Genomic DNA, 14081 nt, shown 5'->3' with positions numbered 1-14081 from the left:
CTGGGCCCCCGACCAGCGACTGCCCCAGGCCTGCGCCGCGCAGCCACCCACCCACTACGCAGCCCCAGTGTGCCATTTTTGCGGACAGCCCCAGCATCCACGGCTGCACTGCCTGGCCCGCAATGCAACCTGCAGCAGCTGCGGTCGCAAAGGATACTATGCCCGGGTCTGCCTAGCGAAGAAATCCCCCTCTCCAAACTCTCCCGCAGCCCAGAGCACTCGTTTCCAAAACTCACAAGGCCGCAGGCCCCGAAATGCTGCGGCCTGTACTCCGACTCCACCCCCACCCGACACGTGCGACTCATGGGGGCCGTGGTCTTGGCAACCCCCCTCCACGCGGCCGGCCACGTGCGACTCATAGGGGCCGCCATCTTGGGGGCCATCTTCCTCGCCGCCCGCCACGTGCGATCCACGGGGACGGCCATCTTGGGATCCACCCTCTTCAAACGCTGAAACTCACCTCGAAGACTACGAACTCAGAGGGCAGTCATCACGGGGCCACTCCAGCACAGCTGATCGAGCCTCCAACTACCTGCAACTCAGTACGGTCACGTTGGACCAGTCGCGTCCGAAACACCTCCGCAACTCAATGACGACCGTTAAAATCAACGGGTACAGGACACCGTACCTCTTTGACTCCTGGAGCACCGAGAGCTTCGTACACCCAGATCTGGTAAGACGCTGTTCGCTCCCTATCTTCCCTGCACGGCAAACTATCTCCCTCGCTTCGGGCTCTCACTCTGTTCACCTCCAAGGGCGCACCGTCGCGACCCTAACGATCCAGGGCACTAGCTACTCGAACTTCCAGCTATACGTACTCCCCGAACTCTGCGCCCCACTCTTACTGGGACTCGACTTCCAGTGCAACCTCAAAAGCCTCACACTCAGCTTCGGCGGGCCTTTTCCGCCACTCACTATCTGCAGCCTCGCTACCCTAAAAATCAACCCCCCTCCACTCTTTGCCAACCTCACGTCGGACTGCAAACCTGTAGCCACTCGCAGCAGGCGATACAGCCTGCAGGACAGGGTGTTTATCAGAACCGAAGTCCATACGCTTCTACATGAGGGGATCATAGAGGCCAGTAATAGCCCCTGGAGAGCTCAGGTAGTCGTCAAGACCGGTTCATCCAGGGACTCACCAGGTATCTGCTGCCTTGTGGCTAGTAAGTGCCGAGCGTAGATGTGGTTCACCGGCCATATGAAATGTCCTTTGAGCAAGTCCATAGCCACGTCGTAGTCTGTCGTGTCCTCTATGAGCGTGTATATGGCGGTGCCGACGCACGAGTGAAGGATGTGCAGTTTCTGCTCCCTCGTAGGGACGTTTTCCGCCGTGCTTAGGTAACTGTTGAAGCAAGCCAGCCAGTGCTTAAATGCGGCTGTTGCATTCGCTGCGTGAGGGCTGAATCGAAGACACTCCAGCTTGATGCGGAGTTCCATCCTTTAAAATCTTGCTGATTAAATTGATGCACAATCAATGGACACGAAACGTAGGTGAAGTCCGAAACGAAAGGCTTTAATCAGCAAGAAGTGAGCCCGGCAGCAGACGTACAGAAATGGTCTGGCTGCTGGGGAACACGGGTTCTTATACCCTGCCTCGTAGGCGGAGCTACCTTCCTCTTAGCCAATAGGAATACGGAGAACATGATACCTGGGCCAATGGGCAGCAAGACATCTGCACAAATGGCAGCTCACACTCCCATGTACCATAATACCCCTAGTCATACTACCACAACAAGTTCGAATCATGCCAGAAATATCTATGAAGCAAGTTCTGGATTTCAATGAAGTAGTCTGGAACCAGGAAGCTGCAACAGTGTGTGAGGCACTTGCCTACCACGATGGAGTGAAAGTTGGGTCTGATTCAATGCAAGCTCCATTTACATACCTCTGAAAAAGAACAGAGGAGAATTAATAAGAGAGTGGATGATATAATGTAGGAGGACATGGAAGCAGAAATATAAAATGGTACAACGGTGCTGTATTGTTCGTCTTCCATGAGCAGTGCCACAGAAATGTCATATGCAGGTTTAAATTCACAATTCTCCACATGATAAATTCATGAATGCAGCAGGATGTCAAGAAGAGAAGGCAAGTTGAGACAGGGGATGGGAAATGAAACAGTCCCTTGTCGAGCGCGTTTAGCTGGATGTTTCTGCATGATCCTGATGGCGAAGTCTCGCGAGATCCCGTTGGATGTCGCTAGGCGTGGCGAGCCGGGTAAATCTCACGAGAGGCCTCTAGCGAAATTTTCCGGCCACGTTGTACCTCGAGTCGGGAGAGGCACGGCCGTTGGATCGCGCCCAGGAGGTTTCTCAAATAAAAACAGAAAATGCTGGATAAACGAAGCAAGGAAAGGAAGTTTCTCGACTGGTTTTGAGGGGGAACGAGAAGATGCGAGTGGTTCAAAATGTGAATCCAAATAATTGATTTTGACACATTGATGAGGCAAGAATTCGTTCATCCAATATGAGGGGATTTGAGAAGATGGAGATTCAGCAGCTACTCGTACAAAATCAGATGGACCTTAGCGTGTGATTAGTCACATTTCGGCTTTCCGAGACGAGATTTCGGCAGAATGCATTTACTGATAACCAAAAGGAGAGACGAAGTATATTAATATTGGCTATTTTTTGAGGATTGACTTTGTTGTGCTTCACAGTTACAAGTTTCCAAATTTAATATCTGCGGATGCTGACTGTTTTTAAGGAACGTAATTAAAAGATTCAGTCAACAAATAGCTGATTTTGTTAGCTGATCAGCAGCTGCTGTTGACAGGCAAGAAAGAATGGGTATGCCATTCATAGCTTGCACCTGGAGAGGAGAGTTGTGCCAACCTGGCAGTGCCAACCTGTGCTGGGGGCAGTGGCGGGGTGGGCTCTCTGAGGAGCCCCATTGGGGGCGGAGTTCTCATTATGTTTGTTAGCAGGGGGCCTCTTATCCCCGATGCTTGTGGGGGTGAGGGAGCCCCCCGGAAGTGAGTGGGGGGGTGGGGGGGGGGGGGGGGGAGAGCTCCGATGCTATTTGGGGGGAGCTGAGGGGGGGCTTTCTTTCTGTGCTAATCAGAGGGTGCCCCAATCTCAGTGGAACCGCCTTGCCACAGTAAACCACGCCCTCTGAGTTTTGTTTTACAGAGTGGCTCAAACTCTGGACTAAAAACTTGTCTGTGCAGCTGGAGAGCCACATGTCAGGTTTCAGTCAGAGCTTGGCACTGAAAAAACTGAAAATTCCACCCATCGTAAATTTAAACTCACCACAAGAATGCTTTGGAATATAAATGCTTGTTTTTAATGTTTGATTGATAAAAACTGTGTTTAAATACTTGGGGAAAATGTGTCAGAAAAATATTTCATTACATAAGAAGCACAGAACCACTAACTTACAGGTGTCAACAATGTTCTTGTATGAAGAATGAATGCCATTCACAAATCTATACCTGTTACCTTTGGTGATGAGTTCTGGTGAAGAATAGCAATGTTGTAGCCGTGTAATTATTACTATTTTTCCTTGTTAGGAATACAACTGGTTGAACTATCAGCCAAAGGATATGAGTGAATCTGATGAAGCAAGAATGCTGGCTAGTTTACGAAGACAGCAACTTGAAGAAATGGAGGATGATGGGAAGACAAACCATCTAAATGCAGTTCAGCTTGGTTACTGCGTCTATGGTGACGATAGCATGAGCACAAGCAGTGATGATACAAGCATCTGGAGTACCCAGCACACAGGACCAGTGAGTCTGACAGAATGGCTTAATAAATTGTTCAAATGTGCATTTCCAGTCAGTTTTGCAGTTGTGCATGTTGCATGTACGCAAAATAACTTCCACATAAGCCAGAAGGTGGAACAGCCCTCTCAATGAACCAACCCTTGACCCCACTCTCCTTGTGAACTATCACCTCATCGCTAACCTCCATTTTCTCTTCAATGTCCTTGAGTGTGCTGTCGCGTTCCAAATCCATGCCCACCTTTCCTTTTAATCAGACTTTTGCCTGTGCAACACCACTGAAGTGGCTTTTATCAATGGCACAAATTATGAATTATCATGTCACTTTGATGAAGGTTAACTATCCCTTCTTGCCCTTCTTAACCTGCCTCCAGTGGTTATATGGTTGACTACGCCCACCATTCTCCAAAATCTCTCCAAAGACATCCAGATCGGTGGGACTGCAGTCGCCTGGTTTCATTCTTATCTGTAGCAAGGGAATCACCTGGATCAGTTTCTTTTCCTGCACCAGAACCTTTACCCTGGGTATTCCAGCAAGGATCTAACCTTACTGACCTCTTATTTCTTATCTACATACTGTTCCCTGTTGGCATCAAATACAATAATGATAACTTTATATAGCGCATTTAACGTAATTAAAGGCACTTTACTAAGTATGATACCGAGTCACATACTGACATATTACATCAGATGACCAGAAGCTTGGTCAAAGAGGAAGCTTTTAGGAACTAGTTTTAAGGAGGAAAGGAAGGTGGCGAGGTATCAGGAGGGAATACCAGAACTTGAGGCCGAGGCAACTATGGTGGTCATGAATGGTGGCGCAATTATGATTGGGATTGTGTTTGAAGCCAGAATTAGAAGAGCGCAGTTATCTTGGAGAATCATGGGGTTTAAGGAGATTGGAGAAATAGGGAGGGACAAGTTCTTGGAGGAATTTGAAGACAAGAATGAGACTTTTTTAAAAAAATAAAAAAAAATTTATTTCGAGTACACAATTATTTTTTCCCAATTCAAGGGCAATTTAGTACGGCCAATCCACCTAACCTGCACATCTTTGGGTTGTGGGAGTGAAACCCACGCAGACATGGGGAGAATGTGCAAACTCCACACAGACAGTGACCCGGGGCCAGGATCGAACCCTGATCCTCAGCGCCGTAGGCAGCAGTGCTAACCACTGCACCACCGTGCCGTCCTGAGACTTTACAATTTAAGCATTGCTTAACTGGAAGCCACTGAAGGTCAGAGAACAAAAGGATAAAAGGGGAACAGGACTTGCTACAAATTAGACACGGGGAGCAGAGTTTTAAATGACCTCGTGTTTAGGGCGGTAGAATATGGCATCTGCCAGAACATCGGCTTCTCTCAACCCCTGGACTCCCGAGTCTTCTGACACTCCAAACACTGCTAATTCTGGACTCGGGATCACCTTCACCCTTAGTACCTCTGACATTACGCCAGCGAACCCCCGCCAAATTGCCTGCAACTTCAGGCAGGCCCAAAACAGGTGAACATGATTCGCGGGGCCCGCCGCCCATGCCATGTGACCCTCCAGGTCCAATCCCGGATGTCCACTCACCACCCCCTCCCATATAACGCCACAGCAACAACGCCTTCGTCAGTATTCCCCCCTCCCCCCTTCGTCTAAACAAAACAACCCCATCCCCCTCTACTACCCTAACCACCTGACCCCCCCCCACACTGCGCTCCCGTTAATTAGCCCAAGCTAGCATGGCAGCCCCCACCCAAGATGCCACAGCCTCCTGATTTCCCGCCCCTCTGCTCGCTCACCTCGCAGCCAGCAGTGCAACAATAAAAAACAGAAGAAAATTTTTAAAAACAGTCCAAAAGGTAGTCACCCCCTCACTGCCTCGAAACATCTTGGAGAAGAGTTCCCCAACCATCAACCGAACAAAAAAATGAGAATTACCAATGAACCAGAGAAAAAAAAGGGAAAACCACTTTCATTTCCACACCCGTCCTCCACAGTTCAATGTCCTCCTTCACCTGCCAGTCCATTGTCTCTCTAAAATTCCATCGCCGCCTCTGGTGTTCCAAAATAGCGTTCTTTGTTATTAAAGGTCACTCAGAAGTGAGCCAGGTACAGCATCCCACGCTTCACCCCCTTTTTAAAGAGGGCAGCCTTCACCCGATTAAACCCGGCCCTTCTCTTCGCCAAGTCCGGGCCTAGGTCCTGATACATTCACAGCTCACTCCCCTCCCAGGTGCATCTCCTCATCTGCCTCGACCATCTCAGAATCTTTTCCTTGTCTAGGAACCGGTGAAGACACACCACCATTGCCCTTGGCGGCTTGTCCACCTGCGACGTCCTCATTAGTGCTCTGTGCGCTCAGTCGATCTCCAAGGGCCGGTCGGAGGCCCCCTGTCCCATCAGCTTTTCCAGCTTCCAGCTACCTACATGACGGTCTGCTCCCTTGATGTCCTACAATTCTCACGTTCTGCCTTCGGGAGCGGTTCTCAAAGTCCTCTACCTTCTCCTGCAGCTGCTTCTGGGTATCTCGCATTACTCCCACTACACCCATCTCGGCCACCAATGAAGCCAAATGCTCTTCGTGCTCCCCCACCTCCTCCTCCACTTTTCAGATGGCCTGGCCCTGGGACTCCAGCCTCTGCTCCACTCGGTCGATTCCCGACTTCAGCAGGTCTATAGCAAAGAACAAAGAACAATACAGCACGGGCCTGTACCGGTCATGATGCCAACCTTTACCAAAACCCTCAACGCTTCCTTTTGCCGTATCCCTCCATACCCATCCTATCCATGTGTTTGTCAAGATGCCTTTCGAACGGAGTTAATGTATCTGCGTCCATAACATCTCCTGGCTACGCATTTCAGGCACTCACCACCCTCTGTGTAAAAAACCTGCCTCGCACATCTCCTCTAAACTTTTCCCCACGGACCTTAAACCTATTCCCCCTGGTGACTGACACCTCTACTCTGGGAAAGAGTGCCTGTCCATCCACTCTATCCATGCCCCTCATAATCTTGTAGACTTCTATCAGGTCACCCCTCAACCTCCGTTTTTCTAATGAAAACAATCCGAGTCTATTCAGCCTCTCCACATAGCTAACACAGCCCAGACCAGGCAACATCCTGGTAAACCTCCTCTGCACCCTCTCCAAAGCCTCCATATCCTTCTGGTAGTGTGGTGACCAGAATTGTGCGCAATATTCCAAGTGCAGCCTTACCACGGTTCTGTACAACTGTAGCATGACTTGCCAGTTTTTATACTCGATGCCCCGTCCAATGAAGGCAAGCATTCCGTATGCTTTCTTGACTACCTTGTCCACTTGTGTTGCCACCTTCAAAGATCTGTGGACCTGCACACCCAGATCTCTCTGACTTTCTATATTCCAAAGAGCTTTACCATTTACGGTATATTTCCCCTCTGTATTAGATCTACCAAAATGCATTACCTCACGTTTGCCTGGATTAAACTCCGTTTGCCATTTCTCTGCCCAAGTCTCCAACCTATTTATGTCCTGCTGTATCTTCTGACAATCCTCAATACTATCTGCCACTCCACCAACCGTGTCATCCGTGAACTTACTAATCAGACCGGCTACATTTTCCTCCAAATCGTTTATGCACACCACAAACAACAGAGGCCCAAGCACCGATCTCTGTGGAACACCACTAGTCACAACCTTCCATTCAGAAAAACACCCTTCTACTTCTATCCTTTGCCTCTGTGACCGAACCATTTCAGTATCCATCTTACCACCTCACCTCTGATCCCGTGTGACTTCACCTTTTGTACCAGTCTGCCATGAGGCACCTTGTCAAAGGCTTTCCTGAAGTCCATGTAAACAACATCCATTGCTCTCCTCATCAGTCATCTTTGTCACTTCCTCAAAGAACGCCTTGTAGGTCCTCATGGGCCACCCTCCTCTGCTGGCTGAACTTCTCATTTAAGAAGTCCGCCAGTTGGTCCATCAACCATTGGTTAGGCACCACAGGCCCTGTACCCTGCGCCATCTTAAGCTGTGGTGCACCAAGATTCCCCAGCTCCAGCTGTTCCCTTCTTCTTGACCTACATCTGGTCCGTGGATCCATCCGCCAGTCCGGCCAGCGGAACCTGCCAAATGTGCGACCATTCACACCATGGCCACTGCCGGAAGTCCCCCCCATAGACTAAATTAATCACCATAGCAATTATTCTTCCCATTTTAACAAGGCGTTTAACCTATTGAAAATAAACAGATTATTAGCTCTGTTGAAATTGCACACAAGAAAATATTATACAGCATTATTAATGTTTCTATGTGAATATGATGAACGATAACTCCTTTTCTTACCTGTAAGATTAATTGTTTGCAAATTATTCATTTCATGTTAGTTTTAGTCCTCAGGCTCTTAAAATTGATCTTGCCAACCAATACTTAGAAAATGTCCTTCCAAATTCATGAGCATTTGCTGGAGCATAAAAATGACCATAAACAAACAGAAAACCATGTAAACAATCTGTGCTGGAGGAAATTACAGCATTTGCACCATATGTCTTCTTTAAATCCCTATTTGTTTAAGAATAATAATTAAAGTTTGAAGCCAAGAAAGTACAACGATAGAATCTTTTCACTTTTTAATACCATACTTTTTAATGCCAGAAAAGGAGTATGGTGCAGGTCTCAGTAAAATTAAATAAAAATAATTGCCAGATATATTCCTGTAAAACTCCATAAATAGTGGCTTTGGTTCCTGCTTTACCATTCTTTATAGCTTTCAGCTATACTACGGAAAATCTCATGTAAATTCTCCTTTGTGTGGCTGCAGAGCTGATGGGCACCAGAGGATTTCAGCATAGGTTTAGCAGAAGTGACGCAAAAAACCAAGGAAGCCAGATGTAGTGTAAAAATCAGTAAATATGTTTGTTACTAATGCCGAGATTTCATCAGTCCTTTGCTCTGAGAATTGCTATACCCACTGTGCTAATGTTTTAGAAAATTGCAGGCTATTATATTATGGGCTGGATTCTCCACCCCGCCGCATCGGCGGGATTCTCCGTTACGCCGGCCGGTCAATGGGGTTTCCCATTGTGGGGCAGCCCCACGTTGTTGGGAAAGTCCCGGGCACCGGCAAAACGGAGCATCCCGCCGGCGGAGAATCCCGCCCACAGGGTTATATTGTGAAACAAATGCAACCAGACCAGGAGAGAATTTTAAACTTTTCAAGTTCTAGAATATGGGGAATGGTATGGTATGGCGGGGGGGGGGGGGGGGGGGGGGGGCACAAAGCACTTCATCCAAAGAAAGAGAAGTTGACATTTTTGAAACGCAGATGCAGACGGAATTGTTTCGCGGTTTGCTGGTGGCTCAATTCTCTGGTCCCTCCAGCAGCGCATCCCTTCCACAGGTTTCCCGGTGGCATGGGGCTTCAATGGGAATTCCCATTGACAGCAGTGGGCGCAGAGAATGCCGCCGCCAGCGAACGGTGTGCTATGTCCCGCCGCAAAGAAACTTGTGGCTGAGAGGCAAGAGAATCCCAGCCATAGTCTTAACAAAAGGCTGGATTCTCCGACCCCCTACCTGCGTGTTTCTCGGCTGCGCCGTTCTCTGATGGTGGGATTCTCTACTCCTGCCGCTTGTCAATGGAGTTTTCCATTGAAGCCATCCCATGTCACCGGGAAACCTGCGGGCGGAATGAGCTGCGGCGGGACCAGAGATTCCCAACGGCAATTCCAGCCACAAATTCGCAGTAGTATGAAAAGCAAGTGAAATAAACTGAACATCAAGTTAGAAAGACTAAAACAAAACTGCTTTGTTAAGTAATCCACCATGATGCATATAAAGTTATTCCCAATAAATGAAAGATATCTCCTAAAGTAGAGGTACACCTTTCTGCACAGCGAGGCTCATCGTTAGGAGTGAGAATTTAATACATTATTTTGTGGCATGTGGTCATTCCTGGCAAAACCAGCATTTGTTGCCCATCCCTAATTGCTCATTTTGTTTTGAAATGTGGAGCTGGATTGTCCGTTCCTGCGTCTGACACCAACGGATGATCCGTGGTGTTCCACGATGGAAAAATCGGCGCCTCACCTGCACCGATTTCGCTACCGGTAAGGGGCTTGCACCGGCGCTGTGTGAAGAACCCGCAGAATGCGCAAAGATCGATGGGAGAATCGGCAGGACCATAATGGACATGCGCAGGGCTGACAAGCTGCAGCCGTGCACACACTTTGACACACGTACCGATCACGCCCGAAAAGATGGTACTGGTTGTGCTGGACCACGTACCCATCCACCCCGACCCCACAGCCCACCTCCTGGCCAACCCCACTCCACCCTCCAGCCCTGGCAGAAGCCCTCTCGGCCAGCGGCACGGCTGTTGGTGAAGTATGGCGGTGCTGGACACTGTCCGTATGCCCTCTCTCTCCCTCCAGCCGCTATGCCAGGCTCACGACTGTTGAGACCACACGTGACCTGCGCCGTTGGGAACTCGGCCCAATGGAGTCAGAGCATCGTGGGTGGGCCCGATAATGATATGCAAATGCAGTTGCGACTGCGCACAGCACACGTCGTGATGACGCTGATTTGGAGGGACGGAGCATCGCGACCTGGCATCAAAACCGGTGCGTGCTGCGATTTTGGCGTTGTCAGCTATTCTCCACCCATTCACCGTTCCAGATTTCGGCATCGGGCAAAGGAGAAACCATCCCGTGACCTTTTTAAGACATCTCACTTTCAAAAATAAACACAGTTCTAAATATTTAAATATATTTGCAATCATTTTTCTTTTTTTTTAAGTAGCATGTCCCTGATGTTAACATCTTTGTTATTACTCCTTAACTTGGAATGTAAAAACATAAAATATGTAAAGATTAATAATTATTTGATCCAGAAGCCATGGCTTGAATTTTATGCTCCCCCACTGCTGTGTTTATAAATGGGGGATGGGTGTGAAATAGCACGGATGGACTTCCCACTGGGTTCCTGCCGGCCCTGTCTCCTCAGCAATTCTATGCCAGGGTAGGCAAGGCCTCAGATGGGCTGCCATCTTTGCCCCAATTGAGGCCCTTCAGTAGCCAATTATTGACCACTTAAGGGCTGTTTCTCACCCTGCCTCAATTTTATGTTGACAGAGGATCAGAAAGAACTTCCACATATGGGGGAAGCCTGAAAATAATTTGATATAGGCCTCGGGTGGGAAGGGGTGGGGGCACCTCCATCAGAAGCTCCATTTTAACTTTGGTGCTGCCCACTCCCTTAAGGCCAGGCAACCGCTGGACCTCCTTCCCAGTTTGATTGGCAGGCAGCTCTCTAAGGCAGGACTTTCTCTCTAGTGAGGGACAGGAGTCTGCCTGCGGCCAATTAGTGCCCATTGAAGCATAAAATGACTGTTGGGCAGTCAGTGTCAACAGGGATGTGTTCGCTGACGACACATCAGATGGTGGAACAAGAAACCCCACCATCCTAAAAAATGTTGACTATATTTTCCGACTTTCTATTAGTAGACAATGCATATTTTTCATGTAACCAGGAGAGTAAGCTCAGTCTGATTTTCTTGACTGACTGACTTAAATTAGTTGGAATGACGTACCATCGTGAGAGGATTGGTGATTTTTAATCAATGTGCTGAACATCAGTTTGATTATACGTTACCAGAAACATCTGAACCCATGGTGATCCCTCAGTTGTCAAGTGCTCTTTACATTGTCCAGAGATTCAAGCTATCTCATGAGTCAGAAACACTTAGTTTGACTTCCCTGCACAAACAGCCTTCTTTATAATAGACGAGCACAGACTGGTTCTGCTTAATTAGCAACTGAGGCACTGTCTTTTTTTAAAGCAGCTCCTTATATGTTGCTCATGAAATTCAAAATGACATGATCGATATCATTACATTCGCACTCATCACGTGACAAGCACACAAAAAATAAATTACTTCCCTACATTATAAACTACCACAAACAGCTAGTGTTATTAACATCTAATTTTGTGCTGTGAGAAAAATCACATTAAATGCAGCCTTCCATTTTGCGACTTTATAGGTGTATGATTTGTCTTTCCCACCCTCCAGGCTTTAGAATTGTTTCTGGATGAAGATAAAAGATGCATGAACTCCTCTTCCAAGCTTTCTGAGAATGTGTGGGTGCAATGCTTCTCAGTGGAAAGAAAATTGCAGTCTGATTTTTGTGTCAAAAACAACCTGCGTACAATCATTCATCTGATATAACGGACAGGAAAATGGAGACCTGTAATCCTGGATGCACAACCTTATTTGCATTGTGTGCCATTCTGACGGCTTGGGGCTAGTGGCCTAACTGTGAAATGCAAGAGCTTCATTATATATTAGTGCAGTAGTTCATATTTTACTAGGCATTTTGCCAGTACAACCTCACTTACTAATAAGGTTCATATAAATTACATCTTGACAGGTTGTGCCTTTACATAAAATGTTAGTCAAAGGTCAGCCAGCAACTTAAAGGTACAATTCAAACTGTCTTGCTTTGACTGTTGATGAGGGTTTTTTTGTTTTTAGAGCATTTGCTTTTCTTCTTCCCAACTGTGTAGGTCAAGGGACTTGGTAAGATAGCTTTGGAGTTAAGTCATTGTTCCTTCCGCTGTACCCTTTCACACAATGGGGTCTCCCCTTGCGTCACTTAGAGGCAGGAGGGACATGTTCTTCATTCAAATCTATAATAAGAATATCATCTGGGTAACATTGTACACCACATATCCCACTCAGAATCTGGATCTCTGAAAAAGATCGGGTGCTGCGGTTATGCCAAATGGAAGTCATGGATAACAAAAAAGTCCTTTATGTGTCAGCATGATAAATAATGGTTGTGACTCTACAGCCACATTCATCTATGGATATGCTTGAGAAGGATCGATTTTGCTAAATCTTTGGCCTCCTGTGAGTTCTGCGAATAAATCTTCGATAAGCGGTAAAGGATAATGGTCAGCACATAATAGTGGATTGATTGTGGTTTTAAAATTCCAACATATTCTTACTGAACCACTCCACTTTAGCACAGGAACAATTGGTATTGCCAAATCACTGATGGTAACAGGCTCAATGACTCCTGCCTCAATTAACATCTCAAGTTCTTCTCCCACTTTTGGCTGGGTAGCATAGGGTATGCTACGCGCTTTAAGACACAGACACACTGTTTGCCTTAACCTCAAGTTTCACTTCCACTCCAGTAATGGATCCAAGTGACTCTTCGAATACCTTAACATACTTTTTCTGAAGTAATTGCAGATTGTTCGTAGAATCAACGAGTTGGTTCACGACAGCCCAGTTGAGCTTTATCTTACTCAACTATGATCTACCAAACAATGCTGGAAAGGTTCATTGGACAACGTGAAGAGGCAGCTCTGCTTTTTGACTGTCAACTTCCACATTTATCTTCCCTTCACCGGCATGACATTTCAGTGTGTGTCCTCAGGACAACATCTAATGGTTGTATGGCAAATGTTTTATCTTCTGACTATATTGTCTCAGGTAAGAGTGATACTGCAGCGCCTGTATCCATTTTCACCTGACAGTGTTTCCATTAAGTTTTAGATAAACCCAAAAGTGTTGCTAATCTCCTTTAATTGACATCAAGCTTGATTTCTTTAAGGTTACTTGACACATTGTCCCCTGGTGACTCTTTAGTTCCATCATTTAACTGATAAACTCGAACAGCAAACTTGGCTGTGTTTTTCTTGGGACATTGCTTTTGTGCTGATAACAGTTGACGTAACCAACGTGCCTTGGCTCTGTGGCCTACTTTACCACAATTTTTGCATTTATTCTCCTTACTTCAACATTCTCCTGCTGAGTGTCCCACTTGAGTAGAGCAATGCCATGATAGATTTTTCGCAGTCTCCTTTTAGCAGTCTGAATCTTATGAACTTTTGCTCAGACTCCAACGAAGCCTCTTTTGCTGCAAATTCCATGGAAATAGCAATTTCCACAACAGTTTTCAGGGGCAATGCACCTTCCGTGAATAATATCCTTTGAATGGCAGAATTTCTTTGACCACAAACCAGTCTTCGCGAAGTGTATCGTTAAGTGTTTGACCAAATTCACACTACATGTCTAAGTTAGATAGTGTTGCTACGAATTGTGAAATGCTTTCCCCTTCCTCTTGCGCACGACAATGGAAGCGGAATCTTTCAGCTATCGGCAGTGGACGGGAGAGAAATGTCCTTCCAAGATTGTCATTAAACCTTAGTAGGTCTTTACTCCTGGTTTAGCTGGATGGACTAGGTTCTGTAACAACATGAAGCGGAGAAAGGTCGCAGCAAGCAGGCTTTTCAGTGTCTGATTTGCTACTTTTCTCAAAGAATTCCATGTCTTTTAATGCTCGTCAAACGCGTCCATGGCACCACTGATCTGTGCTCCTTC

General features: G+C 47.0%; 1 protein-coding gene across 2 annotated transcripts in view; it reads left to right on the top strand.

The window, feature by feature from the left end:
* The window catches only part of cfap20dc (CFAP20 domain containing), a 535225-nt gene that overhangs the window by 397112 nt on the left and 124032 nt on the right, over positions 1-14081 (top strand). For both annotated transcript variants that reach the window (XM_038810523.1, XM_038810522.1), the window contains one exon: positions 3512-3730. In XM_038810523.1, the coding sequence (XP_038666451.1) occupies positions 3512-3730 (219 nt within the window). The remainder of the gene's footprint in view (positions 1-3511; positions 3731-14081) is intronic.

Source organism: Scyliorhinus canicula, chromosome 11 (genome assembly GCF_902713615.1).
Source record: "Scyliorhinus canicula chromosome 11, sScyCan1.1, whole genome shotgun sequence".
Lineage (NCBI taxonomy): Eukaryota > Metazoa > Chordata > Chondrichthyes > Carcharhiniformes > Scyliorhinidae > Scyliorhinus > Scyliorhinus canicula.
Note: the sequence above shows the minus strand (reverse complement) of the source record. Positions and strands in the feature narration are given on the sequence as shown.